Below are 21449 nucleotides of genomic sequence, written 5' to 3' on the forward strand. Positions count from 1 at the left end.
CCAGCGGCTCCATTACTCTCTTCCGCACGGGATTGCATCATGTCATAATGACCAACATTACGGATTTGTTGTACTACTAATACACGACTAGAAATATGGGTCTTCTCCGATCATACTAATATCTAGCAATCCAGTGCCCCGTAATTTCAACACTGCCAAAACTGACTAACTTAAATGAATTACTCATTACTATTCAAGACGCATTCACCACAGCACTACATCATCTATAAGAAAACACAGTCAGCCAGATTGTGTACAATACCGAGATTGTCTATTTCACTGGAAATCCTACCTAACACGTGTCCGCACAATAAGCGAATATCTGAAATGGTAGAGTTTCTAGTCATAACCTAAAGTCAGTTCATCAATCTATCGAACAAGTTATTTTCGTTACAGTATTCGAGCAGCTAGCTTATCAACCGACCCTACGAGAACAGTGCTGGATAGGATATTCGTTACTCTTGACATCACTACGTGTGTGTGTCAGAGAACAGAATGCCATAGGTGTCACGGTCTATGACCGGTATGTGGCCTCTGCGACGCCTTCGGCCAGAAAGACCCACAGAAGATTCTCGACAGCACTTGGACCCACGGAAATCTCCGAATAAGCTTCACTCCTCGAAGATTCCTGAAACGACGAGACGGGAGGACAGAAGGATAAACGGGAGAGGGGTTCACCACACTGAATGTATATGTTTTTCTCTTCATAGATGGATAGTACTCGTAGAGTAGGCTAGGCTAATTGCATCGACATTACCCTTGACCCTTACATTACTATCCATCTATCGAATTTGATGATTTGTTTTCCAAATCAGGAGACCAACCAGCAGAACAACCAGCAGAACAACCAGCAGAACAACCAGCAGAACATCCACCAGACCATCCACCAGCAGACCAAACCGGAGATCAATCAGGAGACCGACCAACCATGGACGACCAGGATAAGCCACAAGTGAACAACCCTAACTCCCCAGCAAACAAGCCGCGACACAGTCTTCCCCACCCACCGATATTTATCGGAGTCAAATCAGAATGGCGCGGCTGAAAACTGGAAATGGAGGGCAACATCGAGGACGACGCTGAGGCTATCGGCAACACCAAGTCGCAACTACGGTATATTTACTCCCGGCTAGGGGGGGTGGCGAAGACGAACGTCACCACCTTCCATGAGCTGTAACTGAAGAAGCATCAACCGAACCCCCAGGCCTTAATCGACCGGCTGGACATATTGTACGGTGAGCGCAACCGCAAGGCGAAAGCCATTCAGTCGCTCCATACAATCCGACAAAGAGACGACGAGCCCTTTACGGAATTTTACCCGCGATTTGAAAAAGAAATCGCAAACGCAGAAGCGGAGTCTTGGAATGACGACTCCAAAATTTCGTACCTTCGGAACGCGCTCAATCCGAAATTGAAGTCCAACCTGATGGGAAGTTCCGATGCAGAGTTGAAAAGCTATCTCTCTTTCGCAACCAAATGCGAGGCGGTCAGCAACCAAATGGAGCTCTTCGGACAGTGGAAGAACAATAAGAAAGCTCCAGAGGATGGAAGTCAGGACCGTCGCAACCTAACAAAAAGCAAGGAGACACGGAGGGAAGATATGATGGAGTGGGAACCAACCCCGCCGGACCAGGTCCAGGTTGCTTCCACACGGCTAAGAAAAAACATCTACGGCTTCCCATCAAAACGGCCGGAAGACCAACCCCTACTCGGCAAACGTGCCAAATGGGTCGACGATTCCGAGATGCGAGCCCGAAGGAATGAACGAAGATGCTTGCGGTGTGGGAGAGACAACTGCCGCGTTGAGCGTTGCCCCTTGGCAGCAGCAATACCCCCCGAAGTTCGGAAACGAACTAACGTCTCACGAGTCGAGCCACTACCCCGAGTGACCGAGGCGGTGGTTGAAGAAGTCGACACTCAGACTGAGGACTCTGATTAGGGATACGCGGGAGCCGTGGCCGCGTGGAGACAGTTTCAAAAGCAGGGACAAATGGATCAAGACGGCATCTATGTCAACATAGGAATCAATGGGATACATTATACCAGAGCCCTATACGACGATGGCTGTCACTGCTATGCAACGATTTCACAGAAACTGTTTCAAAGGCTACGACTCCCAAGCATCGACATCGTGCCCAGAAATCTGGCCCAGGTAGCGGACGTGCAGGAAAATACTATCACTCAAGCTACCTACTTCGACATCGACATTGACGGACACAAACAGCGACGAGTGTTTGCGTATGTGGTACCAAGACAACTGGACGAAGTTATCCTCGGCTTGCCATGGGCCAGGTCACAAGATGTTACCCTGAGACCTGCAAGAAACGAATTTCGCATCGGAACGAGTGGCACGAGTGTTCGAATACGCGATTCAAGAAGCTGGGACCCTGACCGTACCAACTGGGAAGTATCGGCCAACTCCCTTACCTCCATCCGAACTGGTCAAAGGAACAAACAACCAGTACAAATATTCGCCGTCAGCATGAAGGACATCGAGAAGGCCCTTGCCAAATTCCAGAAGAAACCCGAAGACCCTGCGACCAAACTCCCATAATGTTACCACCAAATCATTGATCTTTTTAAGAAGGAAGTTAGCGACAGACTACCACCACACCTACCAGGAGTTGATCATGCCATCGAACTGGAAAAGGACGACCAAGGACGCGAGAAAGAAGTTCCATGGGGGCCCTTATACAGCATGTCAAAAGAGGAGCTACTGGTCCTCCGCAAGACCCTCACCGACCTCCTAGACAAAGGGTTCATTCGAGTCAGCAACTCTCCTGCAGCGGCACCCGTGCTTTTTGTCAAGAAGCCAGGGGGAGGGTTAAGGTTCTGCGTTGACTACCGGAAACTCAACGAGATCACACGAAAAGACCGCTACCCATTACCCCTGATTTCGGAGACCCTTCGCCAGCTGGCCAAGGTAAGATGGTTCACAAAGCTAGACGTCTCTTCCGCCTTCTGGAAGATCAGGATCAAGGAGGAGATGAATGGAAGACAGCATTCCGCACAAGATATGGACTGTTTGAATGGTTGGTCACTCCTTTTGGCCTCACCGGTGCGCCTGCAACATTCCAACGATACATCAACCATGTTCTGAGGGAGTGGTTGGATGACTTCGTCTCTGCCTACATCGACAATGTCCTGCTTTTTACAGACGGCACCCTCGACGACCATAGAGACAAGGTGATGCAGGTTATGAAAAGACTTCACGCCGCAGGACTCCAGCTCGATATCGACAAATGCGAATTCGAACAGACAAGAGTCAAATACCTAGGTTACATTGTTGATGTGAACTCTGGGATCAGTGTCGACCCCGACAAAGTTGAAGCAATTCGAGAATGGGAACCCCCTACCACAGTTCGAGGAGTTCGAGGATTCATTGGGTTTGCCAACTACTACAGAGACTTCATTCCTCACTTCTCAACGGTTGCCATGCCTCTCACCCATCTGACAAAAAAGGACGTGGTATTCAATTGGACGAGCGAGTGCCAGCAGGCATTCGAGACACTGAAGGAACTGCTAGTTTGTGCCCCTGTTTTGACAAAATTCGACCCCGAAAGGGAAACTCGCGTACAACCAGACTCGTCCGGCTATACTATTGGAGGGGAGCTCTCTCAGCGATGCGAGGACAAGAAATGGCGCCCTGTCTGCTTTTATTCAAGGAGGAGCACCCCAGCAGAAGTCAATTACCCGATCCATGACAAGGAGCTTCTAGCCATAGTGAAGTGTCTCGACGAGTGGTCAAGCATGTTACGCAGTGTGAAGGAATTTGAAATCCTCTCAGACCATAAAAATCTGGAGTTTTTCATGAAGAAACAGCAACTGTCCGAACGACAGATGAGATGGGCACTGGAGCTATCGAAGTATAACTTCTGGATAATTCATCGAACAGGCGCCGAAGCTGTTGTCCCTGACGCACTATCCCAACGTGACCAGGACTTACCGAAGGACATTGCCGATGAAAGACTCCGAGCCCGTCATCAGCAAATGCTACAAGGAAGTATGGGGGACTCTGTTCGCCTGAACAAAGCCTACGTGCCCTCACTAGTTACAACACCTGGACTCCGCCATGTCAGGGTTGCGGCCGGGTGGGTTTTAGGAGGTGACAGACCAAGAAAACGACGAAGAATCGGACAAGTCAGACCCCCCTGAGAACCCATTTCTGGAAGACGACATCCGACGGCTCTGGGACCAAGGCCTTGAACGAAACAACCGGTATTGGCTTATCCGAGGTGCAGTGATCAGGGGCGATCGACAGTTCCCTATCCAATGGGGGCTCCCTATCTCTATTTCGGAGTGCTCTATCGATGAGGGTAGACGACTATGCTGGAGGGATAGGATATGGATCCCCTATTTTGAGCCCCTCCGCACGCGAATTATCCAGCAGTCACACGATTCAGCAGTTACCGGGCACCCTGGACGGGATTTACTCAAAGCAATCATTAGTCGACAATTCACCTGGCCAGGATTGTCGAACGACGTGCGTCAGTTCGTGCGGAATCGCGATGTATGTGGGGAAAAGCAGTATGGCGAGAGAAACGTCGAGGGCTTCTCAAACCTCTACCAATCCCAGACCGACAATGGAGTGAAATTTCTATCGACTTCATCACAGACCTACCGGATTCGGACAATAACACCTTCGTGATGGTCATCACAGATAGGCTGTTCAAAAGTGTCATCTTTGAGCCAATGAATGAGATCACAACAGAAGCAGTGGCCCGAACCTTAAAGGACTGCTTAATTCGGCATCATGGATTCCCCAAGGCTATTGTGTCTGACAGAGGGCCACAATTCGTCTCCCACATGTGGCGGCGTATTTGCAAGCTTATGAAGATCAAAAGGCGGCTGTCGACAGCATATCATCCCGAGACTGATGGTGCTACTGAGAGGATGAACCAGGAGCTCGAAGCGTACCTAAGATGTTTTACATCTTATTTCCAAGACGACTGGGCGGAAATACTAGCTGTTGCCATGCTAGCCATTAACAACCGAACGGCACGGTCAACCGGAATGAGTCCCTTCTTTGCAACATATGGCTATCATGTCGACCCCATCGAAACCAAGGAGAAACTACGAACGACAGGACAATCCCCCGTCACCAAGGGAGAAGCTTTTGTGGCCAGGCTTCAAGAAGCCTCGGAGATGGCACAAGCTATGATAGCCAGTGCTCAGGATCAGTACGAGGAATACGCGAACAATCATCAACAAACCTCGGAGCAATATAAGATCGGAGACAAAGTTTGGCTTAATCTTCAGAACATCAAGACAGATCAACCGTCGAAGAAACTGGACTGGAAGAATGCCAAATATATGGTAACAGAACTCGTTGGGTCGCATGCCGTCCGACTTAACACTCCCAGGGGCATCCATGACGTATTTCACGTTATGCAAATCAAACGAGCTGGCAACGACCCCTTACCATCTCAACAAGTCCTGGAACCGCCGCCCCTGGCTATTCGACACGAAGACAACGAGGAGGTCTATTACGTCGAAAACATCTTAAAGCACAAGCAGAACCGCAGGACGAAGAAGATCACAGTGTTAGTCAAATGGAAAGGGTATACCAAGCCAACTTGGGAACCGCTGGAGGGATTCGACGAGACAACGGCCCTAGATGAATAACCTCTTGAAAACCAACGACTTACGTCAACTGCTAGATGCTCATGCTGGAAAAGGAGCGGGATAATTGTCACGGTCTATGACCGGTATGTGGCCTCTGCGACGCCTTCGGCCAGAAAGATCCACAGAAGATTCTCGACAGCACTTGGACCCACGGAAATCTCCGAATAAGCTTCACTCCTCGAAGATTCCTGAAACGACGAGACGGGAGGACAGAAGGATAAAAGGGAGAAGGGTTCACCACTGTCAGGGTACGGCTAGGCCGAAGGCAATAGTACAGAGTGATGGGGAGTAACGGGCGTCCCTCCTACGTAGCACCGGGTGGTCACTGGCGGTCTCAGGTAGGGGTGCCCACGGTGATGCATTGATCTCTGCCCTCTCTATCTTCCTCCGTCTCGACTCCTTACTTATAGCCAGCCGAGGTTCTCTCTTGGATTCTGGATGTTTGCTTCCGTATGTCTGTGTTCCTCCGACTTCGGCCAATATCTTGGACAGCGGCTCCTTATCTGCAACCAAGCGATTCCCTATCCGCTGCAAACGGCTTCAACGGCTCTCATTCGCCACAAGCGGCTCTCTAGCCGCCACAAACGGCTTCCTACCTGGTGGAAGCCGGCCCGCCTCGGATGACACTTGTGGCTCTGACAACTCCTTCCCTATCCTACTTCGAGATGGTCCTTATATAGATAGCTAGGCCGCCGCTTGGACCCGGCATAACAGCAGGGTCGGCGATGCCAAGGATCTTGACTCTCGTCATCCCAAAGCTTCACATAGATTGTAATCATGATTCGGGAGTCTTTTGTCCGAAACACCCCTCCGGCGGCCCGCCGGTGTCCTGCGTTCAGTGTCCTGACACCCACTGGTGCCTATGGCATTCTGTTCTCTGACAACCACACTGAATATATTTAATGATTTTCTCTTCATAGATGGATAGTACTCAGAGTAGGCTAGGCTAATTGCATCGACATTACCCTTGACCCTTACAATAGGCACCGGTGGGACACCGGTGGGGCTCTGGTGTAGGGACGTGCAAGTCATGACACGATATGGAAGTCTTGGTTTGCGGAACAATCGGAGAAACTAGTGCTCCGTGGCTCCGACGCCGGGTTCTAGCTATCTATGTAAGGGGCGGAGGCCCGGGAAGAAGATAGAGAGAGTAGAGATCAATGCATCATCGTGGGCACCCCTACCTGAGACCGCCAGTGACCACCCGGTGCTACGTAGGAGGGACGCCCGTTACTCCCCATCACTCTGTACTATTGCCTTCGGCCTAGCCGTACCCTGACAATGTGATAGTAATTACATAGTAGCTTACACATACTTAACTATTGCTGCCTTATTACAAAGCCAAACCCCCCCCCACCCCCCTGCCCCAAAAATCTATTGCTATAACGTCTCCACCTGCTCTCAGGGGAATTAGGGAGGAATCCGGGAGTTTTACAGTATGTACTATTGCTGAAGCACTTAATTTACAAACTAGTATAGAAGTATTGTGTGATATGATCAGCTTATAGTGATATGTGAGAAATATCAGATTTTATCACAAGTAGATTCAATGTTATCAGAGAGTAGAAAAGCAGGGACATTAGTAGTTAAACTTCTTTATTATCCTTCTAATTCTTGCTAACAAGACAGTGTTACTAAGGTAAACAGGATTAAATATAAGTCCCAGCAGCCGGCCTTACCAGAGAATATACTAAGTATTGATACATAATAACTGAATAATATTTGGCATATTTAGCATAAACGAGGAAACCCAGAGTGTGTAATGAACGACGGAAAGGGAGCGAAGCACGTGTTATTACTGACAATGGACGGTAAAAAATAACCGGCATCCAGTTCAGCAAAAGTTACTGCAGCGAGAACGTTCCGATGCGTTTTTTTTTCTTCAAAAAGTCGCCGAGCCGATGAAACACAGCGGGACCTGAGGGGCGGGGAATTCGCCTTACGTCGCCGATTTGTCGCCGAGTAAGGGCTCGCAAATTCAGCGACGAACAGGCTTGAAGGGCAGTTGAACAATAGCAGACCTCCCCTTCAATTAAGCAGAAAGCTAAATATATTAAGGACTGATGAGTCCATCTTAATAAAGATTCTTTGTTCGACAAATATCATCACTTGGTTACGCAAAACGTTGTTAGCTCTTATCCCAAAAGACCTCAAGTGGTGCAAATATCTCAACTCGAAATCCGAACACAACATTTGCAGTCTTCACCGGGAAGGACGAGCGTAGCTCTCATTGCTGGAGGACATGTGTAGGCGACACTACTGTAAAGTCCAGCAATTCGGTTTCGGCGAAAATTCATTGAAGAATAGGGAGTAGAAAAGGAAGGAAATGATAAAGGGAGTCGCGGGACAATGGTTAGTATACTGTCCTGGCCACTTGGAGTAAACTAAAAGCTGATGCTGCTTAGCATTAGGATAACCCACCTCGACTGTACTCTTCGAGTCGGACTCACAAGCATCGACGCATTCTGCGACTGAACCCTTCATCGAGCATGGTCGTAAAGGACCCATTCTAAATCCAGTCTTGCTGTTCACCTGTCGGACACAAGCGAGGATGATAGCACCGGGGTGCTGACTCACCTGCACGACCGAATACGAACTGCGGAATCTAGTGGGCTGTTGCAGTAAGCCAATTAACATCGATAAGCTCGCCTCCAGTAAAAGCAACCCGGTAAACAGCAAGAGATAGTTTTTAACCTTTCCTCAAGGTGCTATGGTATGGCTCCCCCAGGCTTCGAGAGAAGAATGAACGGCTGGCAGGAAAGTATCAGTCGATCATACCACAAGCATTTAATCAAAGTAGAGTAATGGCATGCTTATGGCTGGTTCACGATTCCATTCAAAGTTCTTAAATCAGTAACTTGGGAAATGTTCACGGAGATTGCGTTTCTAATTGATTATGACTGCCATGAGGCAGCTGAGTTTGCTGTAGAGATGTGCATCGGGGAAGTGAAATGGACATTGCCTTGACATTGAAAAAACCTTGTTTTATGGTTGCTTGTGCCATATGGGTCTTTTATAAAGCGGAAGTACTGGAACTATCAGAAGAACTGCTTTGCGATCAATGACGGGACAGTGATGTATCGCGCACCTTTACATATGTGTATCCTGGTCGATCTGACCTCACAGGACTCAAGTCACGAATATCAGGATTGATTTCGTGCCAAGTCAGTTGTGTGGTTCAGATCTCTTTTGATGGTCTTTTTTCTAGAAAGCTCAGCTATTTCCGAAGCTACGAAATGTTGCTTAAGAGCAACGATGTAGCCAATCAGATCCTCTGATTTGGATCCACACATAGGCCATCCCTTGTCAGAGGTGGTACCTGCGCAGCCACCACCACTACTTAGTTCCAGAACAACAACACTAGCCTAGCTTTCTTTCCTCACCAGAATACACTTCATTTCTATTGTGTATCCCTCAACATCCCTTGGCAAAACCCTGTTCTATTGCATCGGCCCGCCCGGCTTCAACGCTCTTGTGAACATCTCACTAGAGCATTTGGGACTTAGGACCAATAGAACAGATAAGCGTAACGAGAGCCAGGTCAACCCTTAGATCACTGTATTGAACTTCAAGTATCCGCCTTGGATGCGGTTAACGATAATATATATAAATAATAATATTAAATACGCCGTAGGTGTTAACCCTCGGTACCTCTACAAGTACTCCCTTAAGGGGCTATAGATGATATAGCGGGCCCTTAAGCCGCGTCGGGCGGTTATACAGGTAAACTTGTAGCCAAACGACTACTAAACCTCCTGTCCCTCCCTAAGTCTGTGCTACAACCCCTGCCTGAACTACCGATAAGTGTGGTAATGTGGCACTTAAATTCGTCCTCAGGGGTGGGATGCTGCTGATGTGCAGAAGATGCTCGACTATTTTTTGTCGCGACAAGTCGTAGTATCTGCTAATTGGGGTTCTCGTCGAGCATATACATCTCAGCCATACGCTCAAGTGGATAGACCGTAACGTGGTCTAGACGCTCGCAAGAATCGCGGCGAGAGGGGGTCCGATAAGGGGTCGGATTAACGATTCGAATTCTGGACCGGCTGTCGAGTTATTTTCCGCCGACGTAGTGCTTGACGGTCGACTGGCTAGGATGCTCGTAATCCTAAACTGCACCAATCTCCCTATTATCGCTAGGTAGGCGAAGTCAACAAGGTGGGCAGCGCGCCGTAAGGATTGACTAAACCCCCTTGTGTGTCAGCTGCGGGATTCGAACCCGCGACTCGTCACCGACCCAAGTGGGCGAGGCTCAAATCGGGACTTATCTACCAGCGAAGTGACCAACTACACCAGCCGACTGGAAATGTATAGTAATCATCTAGTGGGACTAGGTGCAGGCATATTAACATCTGACCCTGGCATTGGCCATCGGGATGATAAGGGACAGCCAGACGTGATTTAGCAGCAGATCCACTACCAAAGTCAATTTGGCGGCTAGATCCTTCATCCCTAGTGTTTTCCGTCACTTCCGTCACTTCAAAGGCGAGTACTCGGACCGCCTACTTTGCCGAAACGCGCCGAGTGGGTATTACCCGGATTCTCGTCCAATTTCATAATAAAAGTTTCCTATTCTTTCGCGGTTGGCAGCGCTCCTTGCTTCTAAGAATTCCGAATAGCCGTCGTGGCTGAATAGCCGTCCCAGCGCGGGATCACTTGCGCATACGGTGCACAATTATTTCCAATCATCAACCAAAGATTAACCTAGTACCCGTGCCACACCCCACTTATTTCGGATTCGCTTGAGCTCACCAAGTTATGATTAGATCGAAGAAACCTGCCAATTTTCGGATTCGATTTGACCGGAAGAACCCACATCGAGAACACTGATGTGGCAAATATGCCGATTCCGAACAAGCCGTGCAGCACCAGCTTATCCTTTGATCCGAAGTTTTGCATCATCAGCGTTGGAAGGGAAAGAATAAGAACCCACAAAGTCATTGACTAAATGAAAACTAGCGGTAGCTAGTCCCGATCGGGTTAGCAGTGCCCTCATGTAATATTCTTTTCGAACGGACACAGCAAATAGGTAAACACGATTGACGTCTTGACCCTGAAAATAGTAACTTAGTAGCATACAGCATACAGCTTCAAGGTCGACCTACCATGCTGAGACAGGCACGCTGGCGATCGATGCGCACCACATGAAGGCGCCACTGGTCATAGGAGGACAACCAGAGTATCACATGAACCAAATAGAAGCTTATGCCGTGACGAGTGGCCCCGAATCATTTGCGAAAGGTGCTGGTGCATTCGGGAACACTAAAATCATGGCTCAAGAATACCGCGATCAGTTTATAGAGGAGGTCAACGCTAAGGCTCGAGCTCGTGGTTTGCCTCTCGTGGCTCTCCCAGAAGCAGTTAGCAACGAATAGGCGGAGCAGGACAATGACTCAATTTACGATGAATTCGTGGATTTCGAGGAAACGGCTGAACGTGGAATTGAGCTGTCACAGCATTCCAACACAGTGTGATACATAACAGAAGCACGATATCTCACCGAAGACGCAACTTTCGATCCAAGTCAAGCACCATTGGCTGACGACGAAGACCCCTCTATGAGCTTTACAACAAGCTTCACGTCCAGTGTCAGCACAGAACTATTACGATCCAAGCGATCCAGACAAGCATCAAGCCCGCCGTCCATACAACGGAATGACGCAAAGCACAAAAGGCGAATCATTTATTGAGCCCGAAAGAGCTAAACCGGAGGCCAATCAGTCTTCTTAAGTGAATGCCTATATACATAAGAAACAGATATGTTTCCGGAATCAACTGAATCAGGAGATCAAGACATGTCGTAAAGAATGGAATGCGGTGGACATTGACAATGTTAGTCCATACTTTTATTGGCGAAGCACAAAATCTGGGCGGGTTTTTTGGACGGTTGAGTTACCCGAGTGATGTAGCATACTTTGGTAGGATACGAGCTACGCGATGAATGAAGTTATTCTGACTCACAGTATACTGTACAATAGCACTTTCTTTCAATGGAGTCTGAATTCCCTTGTTCACTCGCAGTGCCACACGTCTGCCTTGCTACACAAACCAAGGGCCAGAACTGGCCGCAACGGCACAAGGCCTACGAAAAGTGCCTCAGTACTTCAGGTACATTGCGAGTGGTCATATTGTGTACTAGCAACAATGGCGCTGCGTTGAGTAATAAGCGACTGAGACAACAATCGGGTCACAGAGAGATCGCAAATTTTTACGTGTCTGTGGCCCAGCTCGGAACAAAGAGAAACAAGGTCGTCATCGTTCAGAAGGCGCACGAACATGCAGGATGTCAAGAATACAACAGAGATGCCAACCTCAACACCGACCAAAGTGCGGACCACGCGATTTTGGGTCTACAGCAGCTAGCCAAAGGAGCAGCTCGCAAAGCGACTCTCCCAGGCAGTTCACCCCATGCGCCGCCATTTCGAGCCAAGTCGACCACGCTGAACAACGCCAGGAAGAAACTCAGCAGACCAGAAGCACTGCTTGATAATATCGGCGCATTCTCGAGACGCATTGACACAGCATTGCCTGGACGACATACGCGACTATTGTATGACGCACTGTCAGGGAAGGAGACAGGCGTTCTGGTCCAGTTGAGGACAGGAATGGCGAGGCTCAACTACTACCTGGCCCAGATCGGCGCGGTCGCTTCGCCAGAATGCGATTGTGGATATTTGAAAAAGACGGTAGAGCATTTCGTTTTGCACTGCAGAAAATGGACAAGCTATCGCAAAGACCTACTTGACTTTACACGAAACAGGAGAGGAAGCATTTCGTTTCTCCTGGGCGGAAAGACGCACCGTGATGATGAAAAATGGAAACCAAACGTGGAGGTCGCGCTTCAGTCGCCGAGGATAGGACTCTGAACACTTGGAGGATTCAACTTCAAGCAGAAAATGCTGGTCACTTATTACTAACAGTATCATACAGGTATGTCATGAAAGAGAAATGAACTGGGGCGGGAATGGTTTAGTCTTTGAGTATGGGCTCAAGTCGGAGTCAGGACGGGAACTTGAAAAATGGACTTGTACTACTATGTAGACCGTGGACTCAGTAGTGCCTGTGTATCTTGGCCATGTGCCAGAGCAACGGCAACAGATGACTAAGTAGTCAACCTGGCCGATGTGGATCGTATAGCCGTATTCCACTACGCTAGTCCAACGCCTTTCCACCGGGTCTCTAGTTATGATCCGCCCCAAACAAGTACAGTATATTATTGTGCATGATATATTACTCGTGGAGATTATCTCTGATTCCCGTCCAAGGGCAGGATACACTTGAGTAGATACCGAAAATGACACGGTAGACAATTGTCTTAATGATATTGGAAGTGCAACGCTCACATACGGAGCTAGAGCTGGATGTGGCTCAAAAGCTATATATAAAAGGCAGATTTGTCCCGTGATGCCATTCAGCACGAATAGTGTGCTTCTGATCCTGGATCAATTGCGATGATGGTTTTGAAATAGCCTTCCACCTTGCAGCGAACAGCCTCTCCAAACGATTAAGTATTGCCCAAAGAACTCGTCAAGGCAAACCGATTTTGCAAGGGCGTCTTCGGAAGGCGCGAGAATGCGGCTACCACTGTCAGTTAAATCGCGTTTCGCAAGGAGATCAAGTTTGTCAAAACAACCACCACATTCTCTGGCGCTACTTCTTTTGTGCTTCATACTCAACGACGATGATTTGTGTTGCCGTTCACGGGCCTAGCCGCAATCGTGAATACAGCGGTGACTGCCCATTTAGTGATAATTTCCCGTGTATTAAGAAATTATATTAAAGTTCGGCTGCTAAGCCGTCCACAAGTTCTCGGCAACACTCACATTCCCTCCATTCTCCTCCTATTTTCAAGTGTTAACTCATTAACTCACAAACGACATCGAGCTCTTCTGATTTTCGCGAAGCCTGTGCTTCCCGAAGTCTTCTTCTATTGGAATCCTTCGCTTTTGTCCTTGAGGGTTTCGTGATCGGTCGTTGTGCTTCCTGCTTGTGCGTTGCTTCAATTCCCAAGCGTTGAACCTTCTCTGGGTCAATAGAAATGTACGACGTCGTGGACGAGGGCGGCGTGAAGACAGGAGGGCTTGTGTCTGTTTCTGAACCGGGGACGAATTCCGTTTTGTCTTGCCAGGGAGGCTCCGACGTCGAGGATTCAACCGAAACTTCTTCGTATGTGATTAGGACTTCGGCAAGACCAGCATCGTTCGTGGTAGTTTTATCTCAATCACTCCCTCCTGCAGGTCCCAGGCAAGGTTTACGCTCACACAGTGCATTCTCGTCGTATGACAGTTTGGGTACGGTTTCGTACCGTGGAGAATCAGCAATCCTATTGCCATCTACAGGTTCAGATTCCAGCATGGATTCATTCTCTTCAGGATCCAACGCAGATAAAGGTTCTGATGAATCCTTTTGACTAACGAACTCATGCTTGTGTTCAGGTTCATGTAAGGACTCGTTGTATGCGAGTTCGACTTCGGAACCAGGTCCAGGCATGTCTTCATAGTATACTGGTCCATAGTCTAATACATGGTTAGTAAAGACGAAATAATGTTGATAGTCATCGTCGCGTAGTTACCAATCAATCCATTGTTTCGATCGAGCTTTTCCTCGTGCAGACGCAGAGCGTTGTGGAAAACGAGCTCAGCGATAGTTGACTTTGCTCCAGCATGGGGTGATTCTATACTCTTCTCGACTTCCCGGTCAGCAAAGAGCGCCTTCATTCGATCCTTCAAGTAGTCCCCAAGCCACATGTCATCTTTGCTTGGATTAGGGTATACTTCATTCAAGGCAGCCAAGAGAGTAGCCACGGGTAACATTCTCCTAGTCTTTCGATCTCACTTCGAGCTTGATCCTTGAGGGAGCTGAGCTTATAATCCCATGCAACCGTATAGACACGAATGCACGTCATGAGCTCGGTTACCTGTTGTTCGCGATGTGTGGACCCTTCGAGCGCTAAGCACTGAAAGGTTTCGGTGAAGAGATGGTGGACAAGGACATGACCAACCTCCTCTGGAATGTGGGTCAGGTGAAGACTGTCTGCCACAACGATATTACCAGCAGGTAGATTGGAGCACCTTTAAAGGAGAGCTGCAGGGACTTTCATTGCTTTAGCATTGGCGCCAAAAAAGACTTTGATGTATGTGCTTGTGTATGGCCTAAGATGCTGTCAGATGCATGATCAGCTGCAGACACATAGCAGGACTCACGAGCATGATAGTCGACGGTCGGCTTCGCAGCCACCAACATTGGGCAGTTTTTCATTGTTTGTTTCGGGCCAGATACCTGGTGTCGTTGCTTCTCACCTAAATAGACACTGTAGACTCCAGTGTAAGGGAATGCCAGACTTTCACATTGACAGAAATGCCGCCGTATCCACTAGAAACGCTAGAATTTCCCTACTGAGTTACTTTCACTTCCCAGGATATTCCATTTGTATACTTTTGTACACTTTTATATACTTTTGATGTATTCCGGTAATGTACCATACCACGTGCTGCATATCTTGTACTTTCGCTTCTGTCGTCACTTAAATGACTCTGGGCCATGCCGAGCAATCGCGCGCCATAACTTAATCAGTATGCTAGTGTCTATTCTACCACCATATTTTCCTGACCAAGATCCGATTGAGGAGAAATTCTCACAAATCAAAGCGTTTGCGCGACGTCAGTGGCGGGTGATAGAGCAGGCTCGAAATACCCGCGAGGCCCGGGAGTCAACTTCAAGAACAGACTCCTCGAATCCATCGTGAACGTTCTGTATCTCCACTCCTTATACCCTTCCATCGACTGCATCTCTTTCTCTTCGTCTGTTCGCGTTGTTCAGGCGCTCTACAGGCTCACTTCGCTCTCGCTCAGCCTTGTCGTGTCGATTGTGCAGAGCAGAGTGCCCGTAAAGTTAGAAAGGGATGTGTCGCCCATACCAAGGGGGCGTACATTCATGGGTTGGCTCGTCGTAATCGTACATGTAATATCTGCATACGATGCCTGCGGGCTTATCTGCCTACTTATGATGAATACTTAGGCGTCCTCAAATATGTTCACTTCTTCTTCGCATACTTTTTCAGTTTAAGTCTTGCACTTGACCAAGAACCACTTCATTCATTTCCTCACCTATTTCGCTAACAACACTAGTGTATCTAGCACTTTCGGGGAATTAGTCCACCATGCCTTGACCGACATCTCCGTGGCTACCAGTCGATTTCTCGTCCGTCGTAGCACCTACAGCAATTCACCTTACGATCCTTTTTGTCACCGCTGTGGGCTACCATTTTGGCTTCCGCACCTCGCATCAGCTATTCTGCCACTTCTTCATAAATTGTCTTTGTAGGACTAAACGAAATCTCATTCGAGTTCACGAATACTCGCCATCCGTTACAGTAGCAACATCCCTTACAAAGCACTGGCGCTCGTCCGTCCTAGTGGACAAATGGCTTTGTGTCAAGAGTATCGTTTCTGAAAGCCTGGTCAAACCTGTCTTTACAATATCCCTATCATGTATATTTACATATTACATTGAATCCCCGTGACTCTCTATATAACGCTCGCTGACGTCGACGGGTTTTAGTGTAATACAAAAAGAAAGAAAACCCCCATTCATAGTTTAAAGCCCGTCATCAGATGAACTCTCAAGTGTCCTCGCAAACGCCACATCATGCAGAGTAAATAAAATTTGCAGTCTCATAAAGAATAGAGTAAGTTGTGATCGTTCATTGCGCGTCCGTTCTCTCGGAGCCGCGAACAATAAACTCGCTTCTTCGAAACATTACAAATGCTCGAGTCTAAAGAAAGAGATGAATTATGCTCTCATGATTTCCGAATCGTTACTCCTCCCAAGTCAGTAGCTGCTCAGCCTCTAGAACGCCAAAATTACTGTCGCCTTTCATGACGACCACGATGGAGTAACCACCACATTTCTCCTTGCGGGAGGATCCCATGTGACTGACCCACTCCTTTGCCTGCGATATTCTTGTGTCGGCTGACATGACGATCCATTCTCGACGACTGACTCCCAGTCCTGGCAGGTCAGAGAGCTGTTTGAGAAAATCAGACGGATCAAGACACCTGACGCGACTTGGTGATGCAATCAGGTCGCCAACTTGTACCCACCCGGTAGTTGAGTCATAAGCCGCCCTGATTACATCCACACCACGAACTCCAAGAATGCTTTGCCAAGAGATCGAGTCGATTTCACGGAGTGGTATCGCAAGATCGGCTATGTGAGAGGGCTTCTGAGAAGTTGCGCCGATGGCACCTCCAGGGTGGTTGTGTGAAAAAGTGGCGGATACCATTGCGTAAAGTTCTTTCGAAGCGACGATTGCAAGCGCATCACCAACCGCAATTGCCATTGTCGTAGAGGTCGTTAGTGCAGATACACCGAAAGGAGACGTTTCTGATTCATGAATTGGTGCTGATAGAAGGATCATACCAGGGCGTTGTTTGATCAGCTCACACGTCCCGGACCTTGTGTGCGACGTGAGAACGATTGTGAGAAGACACGGGTCAATGTGTGGAAGAAGTGAGAGTAACTCCGGAGTCTTTCCCGAAAATGTGACGAAAAGGACTGTGTCATTATGCCCAATCTCGCCCAGATCGCCATGCAGAGCCTCGGTTGGGTGCACGTAAACAGCCCTGACGCCAAGACTGTTGAAGCTTGCTGCTAGCTTCTTGCTGATATGCCCCGATTTGCCAACACAGATGAACACTACCTTGCCCTTCCTACCTCGATGCCTCGTGATAGCGTCGATAGCCGAGTTGAAGCCGGCGCCAATGATCGGGTCTGACTCGTATAACGTGGTGAGATTGTGCAATGATGTGGCTTCGGTGTTGAGAACATGTATCGCTCCTGAGATTCTCTCCTTCATACGACTATCTTTTTCCACAAAGGACTTCCCCGAATGAGTATCATCCAAGCAGGATTCCTCAGCAAGCGTCGCTGGTTGGGTTGCGCCTGGAATAAGCGGCGATGGAGAGGATGGTGGAGGGACGGGGGGGGGGGGGGGGGGGTAATGAGGAGCCTCTGATCCAGACAGGAACTCGGCGCTTGTTTGGGCTGCTTGATTATCGACCGTGTTTTTCATTTAAGTGTAGTCAAGTGTTTGATGAACAAGATGTTTATAGCATATCTTTCAGGCTCAAGCGGCGCCTTCTTCCTTGTGGTTAAGTCGAGTTTGAGACAGCTTCTTCCAGGATCTAGAATTTGTATGCTAAGGGAGCTCCAAATTTTCATTAGAACCGGTGCCAACTCAGATTTCCATATTTGATAGCATTGATATTGCAAGTTTATACTTGTATGATCTTGATTGTGGCTCAAAATTAAGCAGATCTCGGCAAAAGGGAAACTCTCTGTCGCTTCGGGTTCTCGGTTCTTGTCCGTTCGCTATGGATAACTGAAGGGTCCAGGAGAAAGCAGGGGCCAGTCATCTCATTCGGAGAACAGACACATCTGATTCCTTATTCTGACGATCATCGTTCGGCAAAATACATTTGTGGGACGTGGTGAACGGATTCTTGCAGAACAGATCAACGCCCGCTGTCGTATCTGATCTGATGCAACTAAGCCAAGGCTAATTTAGTGACGAATGGCGGCATGCGACGGGCAAGCTGCATGATGTCGATGCCACTACACGTAGATTAGCTTCCAGGTTTCTCCAGAGCTAGCCTATTTCCTGATCGTCTTCAAACTGCTATGAAACTCTCAGTACTTCGAAGCATCGTTCTTCTTGTGACGACCAACCTTTACAAGTCCTGTCATGGATGCTCTTGAAGCAAGTGCACCGAAAAAACCGACTTAGAAATTATATAACGAAAACACAACAGAGTACAGATGCTTCCAGTAAATCTGAGGCTCTGTATTGTAACAAAGCTACAGTTGATCGCGAACTAGAGCTCATGCATGAACACCTACTAAGTGCTGAAAGGAGTCAATGGTATTGGAGAACCCCGCTTACGCCTTTGGCAAAACACTTTTATATTCGGTGAATGGGTTGGTGAGCATCACATGAATCCACCTCTAAGTAGGCCTCCAGTCACACTAGTTTCAAATCTGAGCTGAACTTGTCCAAAGGCTATATGACTATGTAGCGATTTCAATAGGTGAGAGTACTGCCTTTACAACTGCCATAGTACCATGTAGCAGCGATCGACCGCCAAAAAATCATGCGAAAGACATTTGACAAAGCCCACCCGTCGTCTGGGACCATACACTTAGTCGGTGAAGCCTCTCGTGGCATAATTGTCCTGCTCACGTCACAAAATGTATCTACCACTAATTCAGAAGTTTGTACTCTTCAATGAAGCGTGCAGAATCTTGTTTATTTGAATACCAGTTTTCTCCAAAGACATCAAATTATTGATCTGGACCAATATATTTTAGACAGCTTGTTAGGAAATGTATTGAGAGTTTATCTTAGGGCCCTTGATGCACCATCTCGCTTGTGTCAGGCCCCATGGGCTCACCAGTTCGATAAGCTTCCAAGATACTTCTACGATTATAGAAATTCGTGGATATTGCAAGGAAGCCTTGGCACCTCCATTTGCCACAAACTATCAAGATTGAGATGATCGCATCCTTCCCAGGTACTCACTCATCTGGCGTTTCATGTAATATTTCGTACGCGGAAAGATGAACAATTTTTCGCTGGGAATACACACACCGGCAAACTGGATATCTATTATTATTATGTCGGCTGGTGTAGTTGGTCACTTCGCTGGTAAACAAGTCCCGATTTGAGCCTCGCCCACTTGGGTCGGTGACGAGTCGCGGGTTCGAATCCCGCAGCTGACACATAAGGGGGTTTAGTCAACCCTTACGGCGCGCTGCCCACCTTGTTGACTTCGCCTACCTAGCGATAATAGGGAGATTGGTGCAGTTTAGGATTACGAGCATCCTAGCCAGTCGACCGTCAAGCACTACGTCGGCGGAATATAACTCGACAGCCGGTCCAGAATTCGGATCGTTAATCCGACCCCTTATCGGACCTCGCCTATCCGATAACGCTCGTCGGCGAACCCGTCCCCTCACGATAGAAGGCGCGCAGCACGCCCACTCGCCGCGATTCATGCGAGCGTCTAGACCACGTTACGGTCTATCCACTTGAGCGTATGGTTGAGATGTATACGCTCGACGAGAACCCCAATTAGCAGATACTACGACTTGTCGCGACAAAAAAATAGTCGAGCATCTTCTGCACATCAGCAGCATCCCACCCCTGAGGACGAATTTAAGTGCCACATTACCACACTTATCGGTAGTTCAGGCAAGGGTTGTAGCACAGACTTAGGGAGGGACAGGAGGTTTAGTAGTCGTTTGGCTACAAGTTTACCTGTATAACCGCCCGACGCGGCTTAAGGGCCCGCTATATCATCTATAGCCCCTTAAGGGAGTACTTGTAGAGGTACCGAGGGTTAACACCTACGGCGTATTTAATATTATATTATTTATTATTATTATTAAATACGCCGTAGGCTCGAAGCCCCCGGTACCTCTACTAGTACTCCCGTATGTCAAACCGTGCCCTAATGGCTGGACTAAATACATACGCTGCGTCGTCGGTTCGCCCTATTGGCGACTGCGTTGCGTTCACTACCATACTACGTTGGTTCTCAACCTACCAACTAAGTCCCCCCTGAGAAGATCGATGCTATCTGGGCCTTGAAGCTGTCCGACCCGTCCCTAGCAGCCACTTTACAATAGTCCCACTAACTACTTATTCTCCTGTTGCCGTTGCGAGGTCGCTGCGAGAGTATAGTGGCCGTGGTGCGATAGCGGCCCGTAATCGCTCCCTCGGTCCTTCCAACAGCCCGCAAAAGAGGATTACGTGCTCTGCCGTCTCAGGGGCGTCGCCACAGCGGCATAGCGGCGATTACACGCCAAAAGCCCCTGTCTTGAATAAGAAGGCTGTTAGTCCTATTTTTTCCGTCCTGATCTGGCACACGTAGACGCCTCCAGTCGGTTCAGGCCGAAATACTTGCCCCCTTCGGTATCTGCATCGAAGGGCCCTCCGGTTCCTCAGCGATAGCGCGTCGCTGGCGATCGTGATGCTCTGCTCCGGTGAGCCATCTCTTCCTCCAGTGGCCGAGGAGGGCAGCCGGGACCTCCTTTTCCTCACTCATCGACTCGGAGCCCCGGGCCTCCTTCTCCATAGTGTACCCTGCCGGTCGGAGTAGCTGCGACGCCTGCTTCCTCTTCGCCGGCCTATCATGCCGGAGTATATGTGACGCTTTAGCGCTCGTGCTGCGAAGCAGATTTCTCTTCCCGCTAAGCCGTAGCCGTTCTTCAAACTTAGCAGCCCGGGCACTAAGATAGAGGTCTAGTGGCGGGATTGCTGCTTCTGCTTCCAGGTGGCGAACCGGCGTCGCTTTGTGGGCGCCACAGACTACCCGGAGGCACTCGTTCTGTATCCCCATCAGGCTCTTAGCTGGCCCTGCCGGTTCCTCACTTATAGTATGCCACGCAGTCGCCCCGAAGGCGATCGCGCTACGGATAACCACCGTATATAACAGCCTCGCCCGTATAAGATCGCAGCCCCACGACATATTGACTAGCTTTGTCAGGGCTAGCTTTTGAGTTGCCATTTTTGTTTTAACACGCTCAACATGGGCGTGCCACGTCAGTTTGCGGTCGAACCAGACTCCTAGGAACCTCGCTGAGACTACCGGCGACACTGTGGCGTCCCCAAGGCGAATACTTTGCGGCAAGGGCTCTCGGGCCCTAGTAAAGTGCATTAGCTCACTCTTGTCAGGAGCGAACTCCATCCCGTGCCTCACTGCCCACCGCTGACACGTAGCCCATGCGCTCTCCAACCGGCGGCAGGTCGTGTCTGGATCGGT

At 48.8% G+C, this 21449-nt stretch overlaps 3 protein-coding genes and 2 non-coding genes across 5 annotated transcripts; 2 read left to right on the plus strand and 3 right to left on the minus strand.

Annotated features, from left to right (window-relative positions):
- Positions 1 to 9823: 9823 nt before the first annotated feature.
- Positions 9824 to 9926, minus strand: BCR38DRAFT_t386. Its single transcript has one exon. It is a non-coding gene; the product is annotated as a tRNA-Thr (tRNA).
- A 758-nt stretch (positions 9927 to 10684) lies between these two features.
- BCR38DRAFT_148482 (uncharacterized protein) lies at positions 10685 to 11075 on the plus strand. The gene has a single exon (XM_040853695.1). It carries the CDS (start codon positions 10770 to 10772, stop codon positions 10998 to 11000), a length of 231 nt encoding a protein of 76 aa, XP_040709225.1. The 5' UTR covers positions 10685 to 10769; the 3' UTR covers positions 11001 to 11075.
- A 2404-nt stretch (positions 11076 to 13479) lies between these two features.
- Positions 13480 to 14883, minus strand: BCR38DRAFT_415278 (uncharacterized protein; the record flags this gene model as incomplete). The annotated part of the gene is made up of 5 exons (XM_040859015.1): positions 13480 to 13805; positions 13887 to 14141; positions 14198 to 14398; positions 14461 to 14631; positions 14829 to 14883. The coding sequence occupies 5 exons, from the start codon at positions 14881 to 14883 to the stop codon at positions 13480 to 13482; spliced, it is 1008 nt and encodes a 335-aa protein (XP_040709226.1).
- Positions 14884 to 16441: 1558 nt separating this feature from the next.
- BCR38DRAFT_491478 (uncharacterized protein) lies at positions 16442 to 17482 on the minus strand (the record flags this gene model as incomplete). The annotated part of the gene is made up of 1 exon (XM_040864671.1): positions 16442 to 17482. The coding sequence occupies one exon, from the start codon at positions 17480 to 17482 to the stop codon at positions 16442 to 16444; it is 1041 nt and encodes a 346-aa protein (XP_040709227.1).
- Positions 17483 to 19301: 1819 nt separating this feature from the next.
- On the plus strand, positions 19302 to 19404 carry BCR38DRAFT_t385. Its single transcript has one exon. It is a non-coding gene; the product is annotated as a tRNA-Thr (tRNA).
- Positions 19405 to 21449: the final 2045 nt, after the last annotated feature.

The sequence above is a fragment of the Pseudomassariella vexata genome, assembly GCF_002105095.1.
Source record: "Pseudomassariella vexata strain CBS 129021 chromosome Unknown BCR38scaffold_34, whole genome shotgun sequence".
NCBI lineage: Eukaryota > Fungi > Ascomycota > Sordariomycetes > Amphisphaeriales > Pseudomassariaceae > Pseudomassariella > Pseudomassariella vexata.